At 40.4% G+C, this 16,966-nt stretch overlaps 1 protein-coding gene across 12 annotated transcripts in view; it reads right to left on the reverse strand.

The window, feature by feature from the left end:
* Nucleotides 1–2,670: 2,670 nt before the first annotated feature.
* Nucleotides 2,671–16,966, reverse strand: part of mef2d (myocyte enhancer factor 2d) — a 99,456-nt gene continuing 85,160 nt past the window's right edge. For 7 of the 12 annotated variants that reach the window (XM_005944351.3, XM_005944352.3, XM_005944349.3 and 4 more), the window contains 5 exons: nucleotides 15,373–15,490; nucleotides 14,943–15,114; nucleotides 13,503–13,571; nucleotides 10,108–10,158; nucleotides 2,671–6,912 (listed from right to left, as the gene is read on the reverse strand). In XM_005944351.3, the coding sequence (XP_005944413.1) occupies nucleotides 6,477–6,912; nucleotides 10,108–10,158; nucleotides 13,503–13,571; nucleotides 14,943–15,114; nucleotides 15,373–15,490 (846 nt within the window). In that variant the 3' untranslated portion in view covers nucleotides 2,671–6,476. The remainder of the gene's footprint in view (nucleotides 6,913–10,107; nucleotides 10,159–13,502; nucleotides 13,572–14,942; nucleotides 15,115–15,372; nucleotides 15,491–16,966) is intronic. The other 5 variants (XM_005944357.3, XM_042228796.1, XM_005944358.3 and 2 more) reach the window with 3 other exon arrangements.

Below are 16,966 nucleotides of genomic sequence, written 5' to 3' on the forward strand. Positions count from 1 at the left end.
TTGTTTCAAATATAATTTTATACGCTCATCACATCTTCAAGATGTACTTCCAATCGCACTTTTGAAAATCACTCTGCTGCACTCTCAGTTTGTAGGCTGCGAAATAAAAATAGACTTTAACACACTGGCAGGTAGAATGAGCTTGGGAAGGTGTGCGTCTAATTATTTCTCTTGTGTTTCTGAAGCTCATTAAAGTTGTCATACATTGTTTTTCCTGTAATCGCCAAATAATTATCCTTTGATACCACATACTGTAAAGCTTTGTTTACCCATCATCACAAAGCAATTATCTTTGATTTTGAGACATATGTTGAGATGAAGGAATAATTGCTTGTTATATTAAGATAATTGGACAAATTGTTTTCTTGCGATTTAACTCCAGGAAATCAGCATGTTGTTTTAGAAAGTCAAGTAAGTTCAAATGTACTAACATATTTTTAAAACCCTCTTTAGAAGTAGATTGCATCCACTAGGCAGGCTGCTTCTTATATTTAATGGTTAAAAACTTCAGCTCAGTGTTTAGTGTATTGTGCCACTTTTCTTGGAAACAGATGACTTCACTTTAAACACTAGACTGGAATCAACAGGGAGCAGGAAACCACCCTGCCAAATTGTTCTTAAGCACCATCCATCCATCTTCTTCCGCTTATCTAATTCAGGATTATGGCTGAGCTAGGGCCTGTCCCAGCTGTCATAGGGCAAGAGGTGGGGTACAGCTCGGACAGATCACCAGTCTATCACAGGGTTAACACAGAGAGACAGTCAACCATTGAGGCTCTCATTCACACATACAGCCTATTTAAAATCACTAATTAACTTAACATGGATGTCTTTGGACTCTGGGAGGAAGACAGAGTAGGTTTTCTATTCATGTATATATGCGATTAGTCTCAGATGGCTCAATATAAATAAAAGAAACTTTCTGAAACATTTAGCTTAATCTTTCCTTTATCATTGGGTTCAAATGTGGAAAAACCCCACAAAAGCTGTGAATATTTTTCCTTTGTGGAGCAGTCACACATCACATTTTATTGCTCTGCACTTAGTGGCAGTTACAGCACTGTGCAAAACTCTCAGGCCACCCCTCATTTCTCTATATTTAGCTTCCCCAGACTCAAATACTCTTGTATTTTTTCTAACTTTTGTACAGTACTGTAAGTCCATAAGTATTTTGAGAATGACACGCACTCTGTATACTGTCACATTGTTTTTAAAATGAGAACTTAAGATGTGTCTGAAACACAGACTTGTAGCTTTAATTTAACAGGTTTTAACAAAACTGTTGCATTAACTGTTTAGGTATTACAGCCATTGCTATGCAGACATCTACACTTAATCAGTCACTGATAACAAAGAAGTTTCATCCAAGTGTTAAAATCACTCCATATATTTAAAATCATATTGGTCTGTCCTGTTACTTTTAAGCCTCTGAAAACTGGAGACAAACACTAATACCAAACACTCTGGTGCCCTCTAGTGGTGGCAACACCACGATGCATCAAATCAGACTAAAAAAAAGGAGTCCAAATAAGTTACACAAACTCAAACTTTTTTCTGTAGGTCAACTTGTCTATTTAATATATAAAATACGGTAAAACATACGCAAAAAGGGGAGGGTAAGAGGGGACCAATGGATACTTTGGTACAATAACAAACACTTTTTTTTGTAAAAGCAGTATAGAATTTGTAATAACATATCAGTGCATACTTTATTTATGAAAATATACACAAATTGTATATCATTCTCCAAAAACAAAAACAAAATTATCTTTACAACAAAAAAGCAGACTAGCCGAACACAATATATTAGCTATAATTTATTTAAACTTTTTTTTCTTTAATTTCACTTTTTTTTTTTATGTAATCCTGTGTGATGTGTTTTTGTGTCAATATTACATTTTATTTCCTATAACATGATTCACACTTCTGTTGTTTTGAACGCCCATGCATTGACATAATTGTGTCTGGTCAGAAATAAGTTAGACGTGTCACGCTGCCCCACCCCCTTTAGACTCAGAGGTTTGTACATTGGACTCAAAGTTTTGCAGCATTGAAGCGATTTGTCGACTCAATCAGCGATTCCATCCACAGCCACACGTGGAAACTAATATCACTACTCGTGTGTTCCTTGTTACATGTCATAAAAATCGTGCAACATTAGTAACACCCTTGTTGAAGAAGAAAGAAAAATCCCAAAAAATGAAAACAAAAATATATTTATAGAATATTCTTATATAATAAAATAAAATTCCAAAGAAAACAAGAGGTCTAACCTACACAAAAAAACAAAAACAAAAAACAACAACAAAAAAAAAGAAAAGAAAATGCAGAAACCTATATCATCATGACAGCTACTATCAGTGTGGCTGTGGTAATGATGATAAGAATAATAATAACAATAATATCAATTGTCAGAGAACAATTAAAAACAGACTGTCACCAGCACAAATTAACACTGGAAAGTGAGTGAGACTTCTAAACATCATTGTACAGGAGCATATATCTCTCTTTCAGGGGGGGATGCAAGTTCTTAGAACGGCTTCTCAGCACGATTGTCTGTTGTGTGATTACAGCGACCCCTAGTGTTGTTCTAAAGAACATGTTAGGGCTTCACAAGGGCTCTCACCTGCCTGCTCACAAACAATCTCATTTCTTGGACGAAACATAAAAACTTTTTTTGTTTCTTTTTTTTCTTTTTTTGTTCGAAGCTCAGGGCACAACAGTCTTAACAGTCAAAGTGTTTACACTCTGGGGATTTATGTTAACTCTGCCAAGCACTCAGAAAAGCAATATTGACACTCAGACTTGTCACAGAAGATGAATGTGTGTGTGTGTGTGTGTGTGTGTGTGTGTGGGGGGGGGGGTGAGTGAGTGACAGACGGAGAAAAAGGAAATGAGAAATCACTGATGAACTGAAGGGCGGATGATGGCAGTAGTGTGTGAGATGAAGCTGCAAGTCGAATAGAGTTGGGAGGGGGGGTTGGTGGTGGTTGTGTTTCTCATGGAAATGACCCCAAAATAATTTGACTTGTCAATTCAGCGCTGACACCCGCTATCTGGACGGAGTAAACAGAAGAGGAGTGTGTAATGAAATGTGTGCGTGTGTTTGTTTGTCTGGGTGTAAGATTAAGCTTCCAGAGAGGAGGGGAAAAAAAAAACAAAAAACCAAGTGAGTGACAGGGGTGAGAGAGAGGTGACGAGGGCCTGCCCATGAGAAGGATGTGGTGGCTGGATGCGGTAAAACCTAAAGTCGACAAGTCTGCGTTGGATTTGGGAGGTAGTCATTAAAAGATCAAGAGTCATTCTGAAACCTCCGGCTTAGCGACGAACGACACCCAAACGCCAGTGCTTTTAACAAGCAAATGGACGGAGGCTGAGAGTGCTTTTAGGAAAAATAAATACATGAATTTGCACTTTTGACCACCATGTTTAAAAAGAAAAACCTAAATCAACCGTTGCCACCTTTATAGAGTAGAAAAATTACATCCTTCACTTCTCTTTTCCTTCATAGTCTTCTTAAACTCTCCATAATATAAAACTGCAGCCAACCAGTGACAGGCGAAGGAGAGATCCTTTAAATATAGAAACATGGCTTTTAATTGGAGGAGAAGGTAAACCTCTAAAAGGAGAAAAAAAAAAAAAAAAAAAAAGAGGGATCAGGGAAATCCTTGGCTTGCTTAATCATAAACTATCTATATGTATTTATTCTAGAGTTTGACTGATATGGTGGTAGCGGATAATAATCTTTTGCATCAAGTTGCACAAAATACCCAATATTTGGCAGTCGCTGCACGAGGAAAAATTCCAGTAAAGTTTAATTTAGCTAAATGATACAATAGGAATGGCATTTTTTTTGTTTTTTGTTTTTACTAATCTTTAGTTTTTAGCAGGTTTCAAATAAATGCTTCCATAAAAGATTCATTTGAAAGATGAAACTACATCAGCAATGACTTTGAAAGATTTACAATTAGTAACTGAATTTGATGTAGACAGTGCTACACAGCTATAAGAAAATTTCTGTTCCAATTTTTATACAACATAACTCTTTTGTTTGAAAAAAAAATGTAAACAACTCCTTAAATTGGACTTATGATCCTTTTCCTTGCTTTCTATCCAACGTATGCAGCTCACACTAAACATATCCGATCCTTTCAGCCCTAAATGTTCGATTTTTGTTTTCTACTCTTGGTTCTTTACAAAGCCAGTTGCAGCAGTCATTTGAGACACAAAGCACTGGCCATGGCCACCTACCTGCTATTCCAAGTCTTTTTCTTGTGAGGGGCAGGCAAATAGAAAAGAAAAAGTAGTTGGCTTAAAGGGAGAGGGGAGACTGCTTTCACAGAGTTGATAAACTGAGGGTCTGCAAAAAAGATATACAAGGATTTATTTGAACTGTGAGTCATGCAAAGCTACCCTGATAAACTTTAAGTTTGAAAATCTGGAGCTGGAAATGGGAATAACAAGTCTCATTTAAAAAACTGCTTCAATCTATTAACTTAATATATTGAATCTTGCAATTACTGAATTATTAATTTAATTAATTAAATTGCTCCAATTAGGCAACCACACTGAGACCCTTACTGTAGCTTGTAAATTACTTAAATTAAACTACATCAAAAGAGAATTTTGAGAAATAAATAAAAATTGCAATATGTTACATGTACCTGCCATTTTTAGGTTGTTATCCAGCCAAATACATCAGTCTAACTCTAGTGTGTGTGCGCTGTGCGTGCGTGTCAGAGGTGGGAGTTAAGGTAAAGTGCCCTCCATCAGCGACAGAGTCCTAATCATTGCTCACTCTAAACAGTCCGAGTCACCACGGCTACGTCTTCCCTTCCTGCCTCTACAACACCCTCTCTGGGCTCGTCCACATATTACACTTTATATACACACATAAATAATAATAATAATAATATAAAAGAGACAGATCCACTGAGAATCAATGTTTGTTTGTTTTTGTTTTTTTCCACTTCCTTAAGGGATATCCTGCCGAATATATAGTTTATATATACAATCCCTGTCGTCTGGTCTAGTCTCTTGCCCCAAATGCAGAGCTGCCCTTGCTACCGCCTGAAGCTGTTTAAATATATACTTGAATATGATTTTTTTTTTTAACCTTCAAAAGAAAAAAAAACCTTATCCCTGTCACACAAAAGCCACAAAGGTTACAGATTGCTTATATACATGGTACCTCACGATTCTCCTCTTTGAACATCAGCTATCTATTCAAAACATGAATTGCTCACAAAAATAATTTCACCTGTGTGCGTTGCAGGTGTGTGTTCAAGGATGAAATTGAAAGTGAAGATTTATCCAAATTCACTTGGTTTAAAAAAAAAAAAAAAAAAGCAAAAAAGAAAACAACCAGTTGAGGTAACAAACCCGTATACACACACACACACACGCACACAAACAAACCAAACACACACCTTTCTCAGCATCTGTAGTTGACACGATGTGGGCGAAACGAGGAGAATCTGCGTCATGTGTCGTTGAGCTGTGGCAGCTCGTCCCTGATTCAAAGAAAAGCAGTCTTTTACCTCGGCAACAAATCACGTTCCTCGTTTTACAGCTGGCCTGCATGGTTCTGATTAAATAAAGACCCCTGGTGGTTGCCATTCTTGTACAGGACCCAATGCCGGCCATGTTGATGGAGCCGCCGACTTGACTGAGAAGGGAGGCAAGTTATTCTTTTAGTGTCTTCATATTCAAAATGAATCCAAACTCTAAATGTCAACAGTCAAGACAGAGGGACAAAACTCCACGCTTTAAAAAAAAGAAAAGAAAGAAGAAGAAGAAGAAAAAAAAAAAGAGCAGAGCTGCTCCTCTTAGAAAACAAACAAAAATCTAGAGTGATAGCAATACAACTGTGGATGGGCGGATGTGTACATCGATGTGGACTCGTTGGTGGCACCGTTTTAATACAGCGCTGTCATATTTGATCAAAACCTACCAGACAGTAAAGATATGAAGGTGAGAGATTGCCACCAGCCGTGAATCATGGCAGGGGCATGCTGGGAAACCAAGTTTGGCTTGTCTGCGTTTCCAGAAACTGTCAAGAAGTCCATGTGGCCAAATTTAATCAGGCCACAGTTCCTAACCACCGCAGCCTGATTACAAACTCATTCACTTCTATCCGAATCCAGCTGAATGATGTGCAGCATGGTCTTTTTTTTTTTGATAAATAATTCCTGGTCTTGTTGGGTTTGGTGTATGTCAGTGAGAATACATTACAGTTCAAACGTGACTGCACATTGCCATACGAGTGAGTGTCCACATGTGCGAGTATGTTAGCATGCTTGTGTTGTGTATGTATCCATGTGAGGTTTACTGTGTAGACAGCAGGTTACTGGGTTGGTGGTGGGTGGATTTTGTCTGTGCGTATGCAATGTGGATATTGGGGCTGCTGGAGCTGGTGGGGCATGTACACAATCCACAAGTACACATCTCCATCCTCCATCTGTCCATCGATCCGTTTATGTGACCCAGGTGTCCAGTCTCATTCTCTTGACGTTGGTCCCATCCTGTTCTTGAGGCTCTGCTGATGAGGGCCGCAGAAGGACCATGGTGGGCTGCTGGGCTCCGGCGCCGACCTGGTGGTGATAATCCAGACCCCCACCTCGACCCTGGGTGCCATCGTCTCGGTCGCTGCCTTCATATGAGCTGCCGTTGCTGCTGAGACTGTCAACAGGTGAGCGGCCTTGGCCTCCCGCTTCAAGACGCAGAGTACCAGGGTAGGCGATGGACACCAGACCTTGTCCCTGGAGTTGACTCTGGCCCACTCCAACTCCAGCCACCCCACTGGTGGAGCTGGGAGTGCTGCGGTCACGGTTTGGTGAGACGGGTTCGGACTTGATATTGACATTGGGGTTTGTGTTGACTGTCAGCGCGGCACCCTGTACTCCCACTTGCCTGGAGAAATGACGGATAGAAGAAGAAAGAAAAGAACAAGAAGCATTATGTCAGTATGAAATTACACAACTACACGTATTATCCATCAAAAGTACATGAGAGCAGATCTTCATTAGACAAAAGTTTGCAGGGATGGAACACAGAGCTCAGCCAAAACTGTAAAAGAATGGTCGCTTTAAAATGAATGGATCAAAGAATTCAGTAAACATATGCTGGACTTGTAAAATGAAAAGCAGGATTTTCAAGCAAAAGGCACCCAGGTAACACTATACACTCGGAACACGAAGGCTTGAGTGGACTTAAGCACATGGAGAACAAAGACACAAAGAACAGATAAGGCTACATTAAAGCAAATTCAGTAAGCCATGCAGCTGAAACACTCGGATATTAGGTTTGATCCCATAAGGTCTACAGCTGAACATCATACTGGAGCATCAAAAAAGATACTCAAGTCATCATTCAGTGGATGCAAGTAGCTAAACAAGAACATCTGCATTTTGTATTTGCTCTGTTTTATATCTTTGTTTGTGATACAACAGCTATTAAAGGGCCTAAAGAACATGTTTCCTAAAATAAATGAAAGAATGACACATCACACATTTTGAAGGGTTTAAATATGATAAGAAGTACGACAGAAATCAAATATATTTTAGTTGTCATTTGCTAAAATTATGTTTATTAAAAAAAAACTGGGAAAATCTGTTGCAGTGTAAAAATCTAAAAATATTGGAATTTAAATGTTTTTACATGTCTATTTTAAAGTTATATTTTGTCTTTGCTGTACTTTGTATTTTATTCTTATGGGAAAATTTTAGGCACACCAAGGAGCAGTGCAAACCAAGACTACAATTAACACACAACCTCTAAGGCTTTTGGTTCAAGGTACTGGTCTTGGTTTGTTTTTTTTTTGTTTTTTTTTTTTAAAAACACTATACTGTTATACTATCCTGTCATACTTGATCTGGTAAGGTTGCTTTCCTCCATGCCTGGGCCACTTCCACAGCTCTTTAATGAGCAAATCTCCCTTTGTGCTTGTGGATTTTTATCTCCATCTGTCCATTTTTTCTGCCAGGTGCGCCCCTGATTCCTTCTCAGAAAGCAGCTAACTTTTACTTTCCCTTGTACTCAAAAGAGCATCTTTTTCACAAGGTCACAAATTACGCATCCTCCACTCTTCTATTCTGTTTTCGTGTGGAAGGTCACTGCCATGTTCGTTTTTAGCTGCATATGCCACAGAGCATCTTTCCCGGCCGATATGGTCCATGCTATGAGAGCGGCATCGGTATTATATTCAAATAGACAACTAAAGCAGCAGCGTGATCTTCCTTCCTTAATGGCTTTTTTTCATGCTGTCCATAATTTTTTTTTAGCATTAAAACCAAAATTTCTCTTGTGCTGTTCGTTCCCCCCGGAACATTTTAACATTATGTCACATTTGATTTGACTTGATTATTATTAGTTTACAAATCTATCAGCAGTTCTCTTAAACCTCCAAGTAGCGCCAACCAAGAGCGTCACAGTAGAGTGTAAATTATGCTCTATTGTTATATATGATAAATTGTATTCACTTGGTGTTTTGTAAGTTAGATCAGCATAAAAAGTATTTTCCAGATAAACAGAAAATATTTAGATTCACACGTGAAATGTTCACAGGTTTTCAAATGAACCAATCCACACCTAACTCCTTGACTGCGCTGCCCTAAGATCCTCAGGACAATTATATGCCAAAAAGCTTTCGTCTTTGTCACCATCTCTGCTTCTACCTGCCAAAACTCTTTGATCAGCACCACCTCACCCTCCTCCGCTGGCTGGAGGCTGAGTCGAACCTGTCACTGTGGCTGACACAGACTGTTGACGCTGCGCTGTGGCTCGCTCCTTTTAACGCCGTCGACATGATTTTTTGGATTGGGCTCGTTCTATCTTTCCCTCTCCTCCAGCTTGACATGGTGGATCTGAATTTGAAGCTCCCAATTACTGCGTTTCGCCCCTTGGGTGTGTTCTAATATGTCATATCATGAGCCATCTGCACCACTGTATCTCTAATATTCCCTCAATTACTGGCAGACTGAGAGGGGAATTTAAGATAGGACTCCTCCAGGCGATCTGGGTCCGTGGCACTCAAATGTGCTCGCTGTCTTCCTCTGTCTGACACACACTTAAAGTTGTGCACTCTTCCTGCCTTACATAAAAATGCTCCTTCCCTCCCATACTGTCTTACAAACACACCTACACACACACCTACACACACACACACACACAACGACACAAATCCCTTGGTAGGACGATGCTCACGCCGTCTCTCTCGTACCCACTTCATCAAACCTGCGTGTCGTGGCTCGGGACGGTACAGGTAGATGGATGATGGTGCCACAGGGGTGCCGTTGCTATGGCGAGTGAAAACGGCTGAGTCAACAGTCCAGTGACAGTGATGAAGGCGAGAGCGGCAGGCTACCCCCCGAGCACTAACAACACGGTGAGCACAGCCAGAAGCAGACACTTGGTTACAGTGCGGTTTGTTGAGCTGCAGCCGTGTTTCCCAAAATGCTCTGCTTTTCTCAGGATGAGAATTGGGAAGAAAAAAAAAAAAGTTTGTGTTTTCAAGAATTTTAACTCCAATCAGACTGTTAACCTGTGCGCTATCAATGAAATACTAGTCTATTAATACTGCTGATTTTTTTAAGGGGTGTTACAGATCAAGATCAGTTTACTAATCACGAGTAGGCCTACTCATCAGCTCAGCAGGAGCTTTTTCAGGACTGAGAAATTAGCCCTGGTGATGTAACAGTGATGCTATCAGTATTACTTGGGCTTAACAGAAACATTTTACAAACTGAAGTATAGAACGAAGGAATAAACAGGTACTGGCGTAGCTGGCCATGACTGTTTCTTGACTATTACTTTTGAGTTCAGCTTTCTAAATGGTGTTCTGCTGAGGATGTCCATTACTGAATCTTAGCTCCTCAGTTAGTAATTGCAAGCAGTTCCTTTGTCAGATTAGTTTAGTTGAACCATCTTGGTGGTACATTAAAAACAAAGGAAATATTATCTGCTTGACGCCATGATACTTTTGTTTCTTTCTTACTACTAACCACTGCTGTTTTGGAGTTAAAGTACCAAAAGGTTCCTTTGTGAAGCAGATATTTTGGGAAAGCGGCATGCTGCAGCTGTGTGGCTTAAGTGTAAAGAGTACTATACCAGCAGAGGCCCTCCTCCCTACCAAAGAGCAAGTTGGGCTGAGAAGCCAAGCTGTGGAGGGAGGTGGAAAAAGAGACAAGCAAGTTTTAAAAAGCTAAAACAGCAGGGAGACAGTGGGACGGAGACCAGTCATGGTCAATCCAGACACGCTTACGACAAAAAACAAAGGGCCTTAACAGCTGCTTCGGTCAGGCTGGGATGTTGTTAGAGGCAGAGTCGTGAAAAGCAAGAAGTGCTTAAGCCTGTGCTGAGAAAATGTGATCCACATGCAAAGCACTTTTACAGACACTTTCAGTAAAACTGAAATGGTTGAGTTTCCTAAAATGGGATCAGGCAAATTGGCAATCTGTAGTACAAACTCTCCTTAAAGGAATATACCACTAATTTTCTGTGTAGTTTGCAGAGACCTTTAAACTTAAAGTCATTTTTGAAATTCTATTCTTCTTTAACTTTCTTTTGCCTCTGCGTCAGTTGTGAAATTGTAATAAATTCATACTAATTAGTCTGTTTATTAAAGTCTGCTTATTAAAGTTGAGTCCACGTGGTGCCAAAAATCAGCTTGCTGTTGCTAAATAAAGATTCCTGAGCCCCATAAAGTAATTCTGCAATTTAACAATCTAACATGTGACCATCTTATATAAATGTAATGGATAAATAAACAAATTACCCACATGGCACACACTTAATAGAAATAAAATTGTATTTTTATTGTACAGGTAGAGGGATGTAAAATGAATCCCCCGTGGTTTCTAATCTAGGGTTTGAGAAAATACTGATTCCCACCAGGAGGTTTAACTGCTCATACTCTGACAGCATGTACACACCATGCCCTGCCAACAAACAGTGTGTCCTCTTAGCAATTTATCAGAGTGTGCACCATCTCCAAAAGTTCTTCCTTTTTTTCAGTTTGTGTTTACGAGTTAGGAAACAAGTATAACGAAAAAGAAAAGCTGGGCACAAAAAAAAGAAAGAAAAAGAGTTAGAAACCAATAATTTTTTTTAAGCTCCGTACTGATTGATTAGTAGCTATGTACATTAAAACATCACTTGTGTACTAGCAAACAGCCACCCCTGAAAGTGGGTCTGTTTGTTTCCTGTGAATGTCCCAAACGGAGGCTGTGTCTGCTGATAACACATCGACTCAGTGAGGAAACAAACCATGGCGACATGTCCTGCAAAACCAGTATGTAGAGACCATTTCTCCATAAACACCCAGACAAGCTGAATGCAAGGCTGCGCAGCGAGGGGATTTAGGGGCAGCCGTGACATTAACATTTAGATTAGGAAGTCAGGTCGAAGATGAGAGTCAACAGGTGTACACCAAATTAACTGAGCCTGACCAGGAAAGCAGGAAATAAGCAGAATGACAGAACTAGTGGAAGAAGGGATGATTAAAACGAGGGAAATGGAGAGAGTAAGTTGACAGGAATCATTTCCTTGTGAAGCCTGTGGTGAGGAAAAGTGTGGCCGACAGCGAAGGCGAGGCTCGCAGCCAAGCTGTCAATCACCATTTGATTGGAGGAGCTTGTTTGCTCGCTGTGAGGCTGCGGTGTGATGAAATCAGAAACAAAGCAGAGCAGTCTGGACTGCAGAAGAGCCCACGTCTGCTCATGCTGTCCTTAGGAAGGCACGATTTTCCGTTTTGCCGAGAGAACAGTTTGGCAAGCTGGGAAAGCATCCCACATTTTCTGTGGTGCTTGCTTGTTTTCAGTGGCAATGATTCTGTTATTCTGATCCCACACACAACACTGTAAATCCGCCTGGTGTCAATTCCAGTGTCACACCTGAGGTTGCTGAAACTCTGCCACAGTCAGCATCTGGGCGCCATGATTATGCAGAAAATGGGAGATCCTGCTTTTTCGTTTTTTTCGTATTTTGAGGAATGTCTTGGTTATTTTATTATGAAAGAAATCCTTTGTTAGAGTAGCTCAAAAAGCGATGAAACATGGCGATCAAACAATTAAGGAATAGAGCAAAGCAAAAACGCCAACTTTCCGCAGTTCCATGAGCTCAAACGTAAAACTTCCTGCTCCTTCTGTTTCTTTTCTTTTTGCAAATACTTGAACATACTTGAACTTTGAGCTTTTATCTTCCTACAAAATTCCTGAAAATCATTAGTATGTTAAGAATATTTTTGATATGAAAAATGCTCCATATTGCTGTCGGTATAAGAAACAGTTGTTGTATTATTACAGCCAACGCTCAAGGAAATCACTGCTGGCTGCTTTTTCAGGATCTCCAAGTGGTTCAATTGATTTGTTTGCAGAAGGATTTCATACAATCTGGACTGCCATTTGTTAACATTTACAAGGCGATATGAAGAGTTCTGCTGCATATGAGCTGGTGGTGACTGTTAACTATATGCTGCTTTTTCAAAGATGCTCAACCCCCTGGAGTCACAGCTGTTGTATACACTAACAAACAACCCATTATCATATTTTCCTGGATGATTTTCAGCTTGTCAGACAGAGGAACAAATAACAATCTCTTTCCTGACAGCTAGAATTATTCTAAGTGTCTTTAAAAAAAACAAAAAAACCAACAAAAAACACATTTCTCTTATTTGTTTTATTTTGAATCTGTTTTGTGATCAAGATTCGAAGCCGCTGTTTAATTGAGATACATACATTTTGAACAAGAGGATAGCAGCACTTTAACGCCCTTGTCTGTGTGTATACGAGTATTTTACAGGGAATTAAATATCAACTGGAAATAAACACGTCTTTTTTTTTTTTTAAAGAAATAGCTGCACTTGACAGTGATTCTATACCGTCGAGCTCTAAATTATTCTTTTAGTCCCACTAGTGTAGGAAATTCAGACCAACGTGTACCTGAGCAGTTCAATCTTCTGTCTGACTGTCAGCTGAGAGTGACAGCTAAATGGCTGAAAAGTAAAATTTTAATGCACTAACAATGCTGGTGGCGCAGAGCTGTGCGCTGGTTTTGTGTTAGGAATTGAAAGCAGCACCCAGAGACTACTTCCATTCAAGAACATAGCAAGGTGCTGCTGCTGTCACACTGAAGCTTCTTCCTCTTTGTTGATGACACTTCCAAAGAGCTTCAGATCTAAGCTTTAGGTGGCATAAAAACTCCTAGAACCAGACTAGTCAAATGATAATCTGAGAGGGAAAAAAAGGTGCTTTTGCCTCAGCAGAAGTGAACGAGCGGTGATACACGGAGAGAGCAAAGCAACAGGCATCACATCAAACATACAAATGGAAAGAGAAGACTGGCTGATATTGTGTTTGTCATGTAATTGCATCAATTTTGTATTTCTTTTGGTTATTTTGGTCACAAACTGTCAAGTTATTATAGACTCATAATTCACTGTGGGAGTATAATAATTTGACAGATAAACAGTGTGGCAGAGCACCAGATGCTATCATGTCATTCACCTCAGGTTAGCAGCAAAATTGGAGATGCAGTTAACCATCTCCGCATTCTGTTTCTCTGCACCCCACATGCTGTGGAGAAAAAGGGGGGGAGGGAGGACAAAACAAGAGGCAGTTACAAGCTGCTCCCCCACCCACACATTAACCTAGCAAACCCAGAATGGTCACATAAAGACTTAGTTGTACCAACTTAATTTGTAAAGTAGAAATGTAGTTGATTAGACTCAGGTAAAGGTCACATCAGTTCTGCAAGTGTAAAAATAATATGGTGACATTTCACTTTTTAAAATCGCTTTCATGGTCTTGCAAAGCACCAACAAAGGGAAGATAGGTAAAAAAAAAAGCTAACCTCGGTTAGAAGGACTTACAAAGAATGTCTCAATAATAAAGAAACATACTCCCAAACACAAACACTGAACTCAAAGAACGGACCCACCTTTGTAGCTGTGTTTGCAAAAGTAAGTTAGTTGTTTTAAACCTAAGAAACTTTTTAAGGAGCTGTTTTTCTTCATCAGTTGTCTGCTTCCTGTACTGCACTGAGCTGCGAAAAAAAACTGTTTACAAAGTAGCTTTTGAGTGCTGTATAATCAGTTAAAATATGATGGCTTGATTCAGCTACTAATGGTGTGTGTCTGCTCTGTAATGACCTCGCTTGTTTGGAATTCATAAGTTCGTCTGACTCGTTATAGATCTGGTCATCTGAAGGAGATAAGAACGTCCTTAGAGCACAATTTAACCATGCAATGCAAATCGAGCCTAGTGTGTCTGTTAATACGCACCAACATACACATTATTTTTGTTTTGTTTTTTTCAAAGGCAGTCTGTGGTTTCACAGATGCATTAGAAGTATCCATCACCGGATAGCCATCAAGACACCAAGAACAATGGGACTACTAAAGTAAGAAGACGGACCACCATTCTAGTGATGATTCCAGGCTTTTTTTGCTTTACAGCAAAGCAAAATATAAGGTCTGAGGGCACTCAGACCAGCTGCAGGGATTTATTTTTTAATTACAAAGTAGCTCAAATTCTTCAGGGTAAACTTTGTTCTAAGAGTAACCTATTGGCTGGAAAATTAGGAAGACTTGAAAAATGGAAACATCCAAGAGTGAGTCCACCTTTAAAGTTTTAAATCTAGAGCGCCACATAATGCAGCTAGAAGCAAAGCCTTGCAACCAGAAGCTAAAGACTGGGACCGCAGTGGGAGGTGGAGCTGAGCAAGGGGAAGTATCTAGGTCACCACGAAGATGAATAAACCGCAGCTTGGGTGATGTTACAGCTTTGTATACGAGCATGTGCTATGGTTTGTGTAATGGATCATGTGACACGTGTGGCTCTTGTAAAAGTTTTACTGCTCAGGTATTTCAAGGAGAAGGTTAAAGGTTGTAAGATTAATGGATTCATCTCATTAACGGTGTTTTATAGTAAGAAAAGGGAGCTTACACCAAGTTGCTGAGTGATGCCAAGCTCAGTTGCTGTTGCTGCTGTTGCTGTTGTTGCTGCTGAGAGACTGCTGGTTGCTGTTGCTGTTGCCAAGCAGCCATGTTGCCAGGCACCAGCCCCGGTGGCGTGAACGTCTGGAGCGCTGTGAGATCTGCGCTCGTCAGCTGGTACTCTGAGATTAAGGGATGGAGGGGGAGACGCAGAGGGAGAAAGGCAGAGAGAGGAGACGGAGAGGAGGGGTGAGGGGGATTGTTTTACATCATACAACTTTCGGGTGCATCAATATTAATCAGCGCTAATCCATATTAATGGAGACCTTTGAAGTAGAATCACTCCAGAAGCTCTCACACAATGAACAAAGTGAATATTCATAGTGGTTTGTGGCATCACACTACAAGACTTCCAAGTTTTGCTGCCTTCCACAACTCACCAGTGTTGTAGGCCGTCTGCATGCCGGAGAAGGGCGCTAGGAGACTGGGTGTTGCCACGGAGACCACTGGTGTGGTGAGTGGCTGTGCCACCTGGGAGCCGCCTAGTCGTTGAGCATTCTGGGAACACAGAGAGATGGACAGAGAAAGCTGAACATTGGGGCATGTGAAGTAGAAGAAGTGATTCTAAAAACAAAGTCTGCATTGAGCTACTGACAAGTAGCAAGTTGATTTTCATATGCAACATTTCCTCTTGGTATAAACATCTGCAAGTCTCTCTCTGCACAGTGTAGTTAATCCATGCTAAAACACTTGCACTGTTAAATTCACAACCGAATCCTTCTGATGTTTTTCATGTTGAGGAATCTCTGATAAGACACGCAGTATTTGAAAGAGAGGGTTTGGTTATAAATCTCAGATGGATGTTTTAGCCAGAATGGTTTCATAGATCCAGTGTTGCGGCTCCATGTCGTGAGAAAACCTGGTCTGGATCCACAACAAATCATCTCTTTTTCTCCTTATATGGACTGAGTGTAGAGGTTCACGGCACATGACTTCATCCATTTTCAACAGCAATAATGATAATGGTTAGCATGTGCTTTTCACTGTACAGCAGAGTGGAAGCAGAGACTGTAATGTACCCAAGGTCAGCTACTACTTAAATAATTTTACTAAAACCACAGCTTGCTCTACTTCTATTTCAAATAAAAACAGACACATTATCTCCTGCATTCTACTCTGTGCTTTACAAAGTACAAGTGCAGCAACTCTAATTAACTTCCAGCTCTGAGTTTTACTGACACTTTAGAGGTTTTATTAAGAGACAGAAGCAAAGAAAACCTAATAACTAAAATCTAATATAATAAACATTTAGTTGATTTCACTTGTGCCTGTGCAGGGCATTGGAAGATTCATTATTCACCATGCCACAGCCAGAAGCATATCCGCTTCCAGCAAGAAAATCCAAGCACCTCAGTTCTCTCTGAGGTGTTTTAACTTTTCTGTGACACTTTAACATCGGCGTGCAAGATGAGAAATGTCTCGCATCTCAAGGTGGCGTTGGCACGGCAATGCTGTCGCCAGGGCCGGGTGCTTGTGTTATGTAGCATCACGGTGGAAGGTGTTATGAGAGGCATCGCTGTGCCGGAGAATCATGCTGACAGGAACGCATGCATCGACAAGGCTGACAGAAGAGAGACGAGAGGGGCTGAATGTGTGTAAGGACGTGTTTTTATTTAGTGTGTGCATGTGTGTGTGTACAGAAAGGAATGCAAGGCATGAATAAACAATGTGAGGTGTGCGTTTGCTCTGAGGGGTGGGTATTGGTATATTTATGCAAGGAAACACCCGTGAACCTGTCAACATGCATGTGTGTGTGCGTGTGTGTATGTGGACTGAAGAGGTCAGCGTATCTGAGTCTAACACGTCCATCTGTGTTCCAGGTTGGAGACTTTGTGAGCTTTCCTCACTCTGATCCTCAGAGCATCGACACTCGGATGAAACCAAACATGCACATGCTGAGCAGCTTTCACACACAGCAGAGAGTCAGGTGGTTGCTCCGGTTCCCTTGATGTTTTCTCTCTACAGTCTATTTGT

The sequence above is a fragment of the Haplochromis burtoni genome, unplaced genomic scaffold, assembly GCF_018398535.1.
Source record: "Haplochromis burtoni strain Fernald_Lab_line unplaced genomic scaffold, NCSU_Asbu1 Contig_352, whole genome shotgun sequence".
NCBI lineage: Eukaryota > Metazoa > Chordata > Actinopteri > Cichliformes > Cichlidae > Haplochromis > Haplochromis burtoni.